Source organism: Halichoerus grypus, chromosome 4, assembly GCF_964656455.1.
Source record: "Halichoerus grypus chromosome 4, mHalGry1.hap1.1, whole genome shotgun sequence".
In the NCBI taxonomy this organism is placed as follows: domain Eukaryota; kingdom Metazoa; phylum Chordata; class Mammalia; order Carnivora; family Phocidae; genus Halichoerus; species Halichoerus grypus.
The window spans coordinates 23,034,051-23,041,224 of NC_135715.1; the positions used below are offsets into that span (position 1 = coordinate 23,034,051).

At 36.7% G+C, this 7,174-nt stretch overlaps 1 protein-coding gene across 1 annotated transcript; it reads left to right on the plus strand.

Moving 5' to 3' along the window:
* Positions 1-361: 361 nt before the first annotated feature.
* On the plus strand, positions 362-6,522 carry SLITRK6 (SLIT and NTRK like family member 6). Its single transcript, XM_036086317.2, has 2 exons — positions 362-1,209; positions 3,861-6,522. The coding sequence occupies exon 2, from the start codon at positions 3,885-3,887 to the stop codon at positions 6,405-6,407; it is 2,523 nt and encodes an 840-aa protein (XP_035942210.1). The 5' UTR covers positions 362-1,209; positions 3,861-3,884; the 3' UTR covers positions 6,408-6,522.
* The last annotated feature ends 652 nt before the right edge of the window (positions 6,523-7,174 follow it).

A 7,174-nucleotide genomic window follows, 5' to 3' on the forward strand; every position in this document is an offset into this window, starting at 1 on the left:
TATTGTAATTTCTACATACTCCCTCAACTTGTTTCATTTCACCTGAAGAGACATCATTTCAGATTTTTGAGAGTGTTAAGCAGTGTTCGATTAACGAAACCATCTGTAATAAAGATTCTTGGATATATTTTAAAGTAATCATATTGCCATTCCAAATAAATATTATCTTCCCTGCAAAAGAACCTCATTTCTGGTCTCATTACTGAACATTAGCTGTAGGGAAAGAAATAATGAAGTATAGGATTGGGGTCTCCGACGAAGTGAGGCTTTAAAAGAAATTTAAAGGGTGCATATGAGAAGGCAGATGTGGCAGGAAAGTAGCTCACGTTAACATTTAAAAAAAAAAACTAGGACACCATTTCAACCACAAATACCCCTAAAACACAAAGAAAACAAAACCTGAAGCAACTACTCCATGTGCAAACGGGAACAGTCCTGTCCTGGCTGAGAATTTAACATAGCTCATTATTTAGCTTGCTATCCAACACACAAAAAAATTACACAGCATTTAAAACGGTGCATAATCGTTTCCATCAAAATTTACTTGCACTCTCTTCGGTATTAAAAGGGAGTGGAAAGGCCATTTGCAGAAAGAGGAGGAGTTGAGCGGTCCCAAGGTGGAGCTGTCTCTTGTTAAATGACCCTGGCTGAGTAAAGCGCTCTGCTGGGGAAGGGCTTAAGGGCTGAGTCAAAAGCCAAGAAGTCTCTTTATTTACGCCTACCTCCCAGCCCTTGGCAATCTGACTAATAACAAACTGAGCTAACAAGAAAGACTAGAAAGGGAGGAAAGAGAACACTGCTGCAGCTTGGATCTACAACCTAAGAAAGCAAGAGTGATCCATCCCAGCTCTGTGAAACATCTTGTTTATTTACTGCACTCGGCAGCTTGCAAATGGTTAACTATATGCAAAAAAAGTCAGCATAGCTGTGAAGTATGCCGTGAATTTTAATTGGGGAGAAAAGGCAACTGCTTCAGGATGATCTAGTATGCACTCTGCCTGAAATATTTTCAATGAACTGCTCAGCATTTAGTCTTTGAGCAGAGCTGTTTAACTTTATGAAGCAATGGGACCTGCCAAAAAGTGATATTTGAGAAGAAAGCACGTGGTGGTCGGTGTTTTCTTTTTTAATAAAGAAACTGAATTTACTTTGAACATCTCGTCCAGCTGTGCATTACGGATAACGTCAGGAAGGGTCTCTGCTTTACCGGTAAGAGGAACGTTTCCAGGCTTTTCTGTCTGATACCTCTCTTTGCATTATCTTAAAGTGATTGAATTTGTATGTTTGCCCTTTTAAGAAAATAACTTTGGATTAAAAGCGATCCAGTTTCACTCTTACTCATTGGCACAACTAATGCTGTAGCAGATGCCTGTTTTCTCTGAGCAACAGACAGCTGGGTCTACAGAAGAACGAATAAAATAAGATGCCACTATTTCTTGCATAGCACGCAGTTTGTTATTGGAAACTAAATATGTGTGCTTTCTGAAGGAACGACCACTTCCAAACACCACTGATGAATTTTAAAATATAAGCAGAGTATTAAACGATTCTTGGTATTTTGTATGCTACTTTTATTATTTCCTGGCTTGAAAATACATATTTTCTGAAAATATGTAAATGGAGATATTTTTGACCTCTTTCACATTGGATCAGATGTTATCAGTACAGAACCCGTCTTCAAATTTGTGTGCATCTCTGAAAAGATTCGAAACTGTTCCCTAGGACATTTTGCAGAACATAAGATGAATATAAGATTAAAACAGTCACTAGAGATTGTCATCTGGAAGTTATTTACTATTTTCTCAAGATGCTGTGTCTGGTGAAATGAATCATATTCTTTCTTTGAATCTATGAAGAAGTACTTTTAGTGTTTGTGGAAGCTAATCCACAAGTTGAGGACTCCAACTACAAGCTGTTGGATTCTAAACATAGACTCAGAGCTGTTTAAAAATCAATTTCCCCACGGAAAAATATAGTCTGCTAACTTTTCCTTTATATAGAAAGGCACTATACTGTTTTATTTCTTCAGCTGCCTTTTACCATTCAAAAACTTCATACTATATATGTTTTCAATAAAACAATGTATTTTCATGGGATGAATTTTTTTTTCTGGATTATTGATTGGGTTTGGGAATGTTCTGTCTGATCTGTTGCATCTATCTGATTGTGAATTTTAGGTAGATTCAAAGTTATTGTTCACATTCCATTAAAAAAATAAAAGCAGATACCATTTGGAAAAGTTGAAGAGTTTTGAGATATGGTGTTTATTTACCTTTCAGTTTAATTTGTATAAATTTAAGATACACTAAAGAAAAGAAATGCAATTAAATACATTAGAGTTATATGTATTTATCTTGTCACTGCTGTCATCTCAGAATTAGAATCTTTTTAAAGAATTGCTATTTCAGGTACATGTCTTAAATCTTTAAGGAGCTGGAGTATGTGATGTTGTTATCCTGAACTGTCATTTTTCATTTACCAAATTAGAGTTACCCTCAGATGTTTTAGTAATAGTGCAGTTTGTTTTAGAGTTCATTGTGACTTTAAGCCTTACAATAAAGGAGATCCACTGGTTAATTACGTGATGACATTCCGTGCCCTAAAGCCAGTTTCAAGACCTTGTTAGAAAGTCATTTGCTAGAAGTTTATGTGAGGCATTGTTTATGCTTTCATAATAGCTAGAAATGTGTTTTAAAGCTTGGTTTTTCTTCTTTAGGTTTATGATATTAACCTTATTCATAACAGAATTTAAAAGCAGCAGGAAATACCCTACCTTTAGAAATTCAGTAGAGAGTGTGACAAAGGTTTTAACACACACTCTTAACCATATATATATCTAATACTATCGAGCTTATACAAACTGCCCTAGACAGCATAGTTAAAACGAAATTCTTTTTATAGTGCTCTACTCTCTTTCATGGTCAGAGACTTATTTTCTTCAAGGTTTTAAAATAGATAACAAAATTAATAAGTATTGAGCCAAAATCAAAGCAGGTTAAAACACAGACACAATTATTGGATGGTATATTGTGACATCCAGTTCAAAAATACAAATAAATAGAGGAAAAGCATTATGTATGCATATGTGCACACATAGATACCTACATACATTTTTTTCTAACTTTTCCTAACATTTTGCATTCCCTACCATTTTCTCTGTTTCTGGCTAATATCACATATTTGTCTTATACTGTAATCCTTCAGCCTTAGAGTCATCAACTTTGTGGTAAAAAAGAAAGAATCAGGGTCTTTGCAAATATACACTTTTGCATCATATCAAGGTACCAATGGTCCAATTAAGCAGCACCTCTTTCATCTATAAAATGAAGTTTATTTGGCAAATGTGAACACCCTCGATGATATAATATTTTAAATTCTCCTTGAATTTATTTATTTATTTATTTTTTTAAGATTATTTTATTTTATTTGAAAGAGAGAGAATGAGAGAGAGAGCACATGAGAGGGGGGAGGGTCAGAGGGAGAAGCAGACTCCCCGCTGAGCAGGGAGCCTGATGCGGGACTCGATCCCGGGGCTCCAGGACCATGACCCGAGCTGAAGGCAGTCGCTTAACCAACTGAGCCACCCAGGTGCCCCAATTCTCCTTGAATTTAAAGGAGAATTTGAATTGTAAAAATTTTACATCTTTATCATAGTGCAAGTTAAAAGTGAACCAAAACATGCTTGTCATAGTATGAGAAAAAGATAAGAAGGTAAATGTAGCAAAGTATTCATATTTTCTGAGTAATTACTACATTTTTTTTTCTTTTTAGAGGAAACCTTATTATTTTGTAATCACCAGGTTCATCTCCTCCCTGCATCTGCCTGCTAAAGTACATTGCTGTTGCATTTTGTTTTACAGAATCAAATTTCATCACATGACAACATGAAGCTGTGGATTCATCTTTTATATTCATCTCTCCTTGCCTGTATTTCTTCACAGTCCCAATCTCCAATGTCCTCAGCCAGAGGTTCTTGTGGTTCTCTTTGCAATTGTGAGGAAAAAGATGGTACAATGCTAATAAATTGTGAAGAAAAAGGTATCAAGAAGTTATCCCAAATAAGTGTGCCACCATCACGACCTTTCCACCTAAGTTTATTAAATAATGGCTTGACAATGCTTCACACAAATGACTTTTCTGGGCTTACCAATGCTATCTCAATACACCTTGGATTTAACAATATTGCAGATATTGAGACTGGTGCATTTAATGGCCTTGGCCTTCTTAAGCAACTTCATATCAATCACAATTCTTTAGAAATTCTTAAAGAGGATACCTTCCATGGACTGGAAAACCTGGAATTCCTACAAGCAGATAACAATTTCATTACAGTGATTGAACCAAGTGCCTTTAGCAAGCTCAACAGACTTAAAGTGTTAATTTTAAATGACAACGCTATTGAGAGTCTTCCTCCAAACATATTTCGGTTCGTTCCTTTAACCCATCTAGACCTTCGTGGAAATCAGTTGCAAACATTGCCTTATGTTGGTTTTTTAGAACACATTGGCCGGATATTGGATCTCCAGTTGGAGGACAATAAGTGGGCCTGTAATTGTGACTTATTAGAGCTAAAAATTTGGTTGGAAAACATGCCTCCGCAGTCTGTAATTGGTGATATTGTCTGCAACAGCCCTCCATTTTTCAAAGGAAGTATACTAAGCAGACTGAAAAAGGAATCAATTTGCCCCACTCCGCCAGTGTATGAAGAACACGAGGATCCGTCAGGATCATTACATCTGGCAGTAACGTCTTCAATAAGTGATAGTCGCATATCAACCAAGACCACATCCCTTTTAAAACCAGGCACCAAAGCACCAGTTTTAATACCCTATATTACAAAGCCATTCACTCAACTTCCAGGACCCTACTGTCCTATTCCCTGTAACTGCAAAGTACTATCCCCATCAGGACTTCTAGTGCACTGTCAAGAGCGCAATATTGAAAGCTTATCAGATCTAAAACCGCCTCCACAAAATCCTAGAAAGCTTGTTCTAGCAGGGAATATTATCCATACATTAGTGAAGTCTGATCTAGTGGAATACTTCACTTTGGAAATGCTTCACTTGGGAAACAATCGTATTGAGGTTCTTGAGGAAGGATCATTTATGAATCTAACAAGATTGCAAAAACTCTATCTAAATGGTAACCATCTGACCAAATTAAGTAGGGGCATGTTCCTTGGTCTCCACAATCTTGAGCATTTGTATCTTGAATACAATGCAGTTAAGGAAATATTACCAGGAACCTTTAACCCAATGCCTAAACTTAAAGTCCTCTATTTAAATAATAACCTCCTACAAGTTTTACCACCACATATTTTTTCTGGGGTTTCCCTAACAAGGGTAAACCTTAAAACAAACCAGTTTACCCATCTCCCTGTAAGTAATATCTTGGATGACCTTGATTTATTGACTCAGATAGACCTTGAGGACAATCCCTGGGATTGCTCCTGTGACCTAGTTGGATTGCAACAATGGCTACAAAAACTGAGTAAGAACACGGTAACAGATGACGTCCTCTGCACGTCTCCAGAGCACCTGGACAAAAAGGAATTGAAAGCACTAACTAGTGAACTCCTTTGCCCAGGTTTAGTCAATAACCCATCCCTGCCAACTCAAACTAGTTACATAATTGTCAGTACTCCTACAACCACAACTACGGCCGATACTATTTTAAGATCACTTACTGATGCTGTACCACTATCTGTTCTAATACTAGGGCTGCTGATTGTGTTCATAACCATTGTGTTCTGTGCTGCAGGGATAGTGGTTCTTGTTCTCCACCGCAGGAGAAGATACAAAAAGAAACAAGCAGATGAGCAGATGAGAGACAACAGTCCAGTCCATCTTCAATACAGTATGTATGGCCATAAAACAACTCACCACACTACTGAAAGACCCCCAGCATCACTCTATGAGCAGCACATGGTGAGTCCCATGGTTCATGTCTATAGAAGTCCATCCTTTGGCCCAAAGCATTTGGAAGAGGAAGAAGAAAAGAATGAGAAAGATGGAAGTGAGGCAAAACATCTCCAAAGAAGTCTTTTAGAACGGGAAAATCATTCACCACTCACAGGGTCAAATATGAAATATAAAACCACAGACCAATCAACTGAATTTTTATCCTTTCAGGATGCCAGTTCATTATACAGGAATATTTTAGAGAAAGAAAGAGAACTTCAGCAGCTGGGAATCACAGAATACCTACGGAAGAACATTGCTCAACTCCAGCCTGATATGGAGGTACATTATCCTGGAGCCCACGAAGAGTTAAAGTTAATGGAGACTTTAATGTACTCAAGGCCAAGGAAGGTATTAGTGGAACAGACTAAAAATGAGTATTTTGAGCTTAAAGCTAACTTACATGCTGAACCTGACTACTTAGAAGTCCTGGAGCAGCAAACATAGATGGAGAGATCGAGGGCTTTTGCAGAAATGCTGTGATTCTGTCTTAAGTCCAATCCTTGTAAATAAGTGCCTTACATGAGTGTGTCATCAATCAGAACTAAAGCACAGCAGTAATCCTATGGGAAAAAAAGAAGAAAAAGAAACTCAGGGATCATTGGGAGAAGCCATTGCATTGTCTTCAGGCAATTTTGCCCGCCCCTAATAAAATAAATCCTTGCTGTAAATCATCCAAGGATTATAGTAATATTTCTCCATATACTTAAAAGTGTTTCAGAAAAGTCCTGTTGCACATCTAAAAGGGTTGAATATTTAAGCAACCCTTATTTTCTTGAATTACTTTACCAGTGGATGAAATAGAATTGGGTTTTGTCATTTAAGTTATACCTGTATATGTAGTTATTATATGTAAGGAATATATTGTTTATATAATCAGTATATACCACAAAAAATGTACATTGTCACATACACCTAATTTTCTTGCAATAAAGGCAAAAGGAACTGGAACTTTAAAATTATGACTAGTAATAGTAAGGAAAAAATAGAAGGTTGAATTATATAGGCCCAAAACTGAACATTTGAGGGTTAGAAAAATGTCACTGCTATGCTTTCTGAATTTACAAATAAGAGTCATTAATAGTTCAGGTGGATGAATAAGCAAACTTCTTTGGTTTTTCTGCACATTTTGTGTGGACAATCTTATTGTCAATGCTGCTGTGAAGTAAGGTATGTCATTTGTGCTCAAAGTTTGATTCTTGTTCTTGGGATAT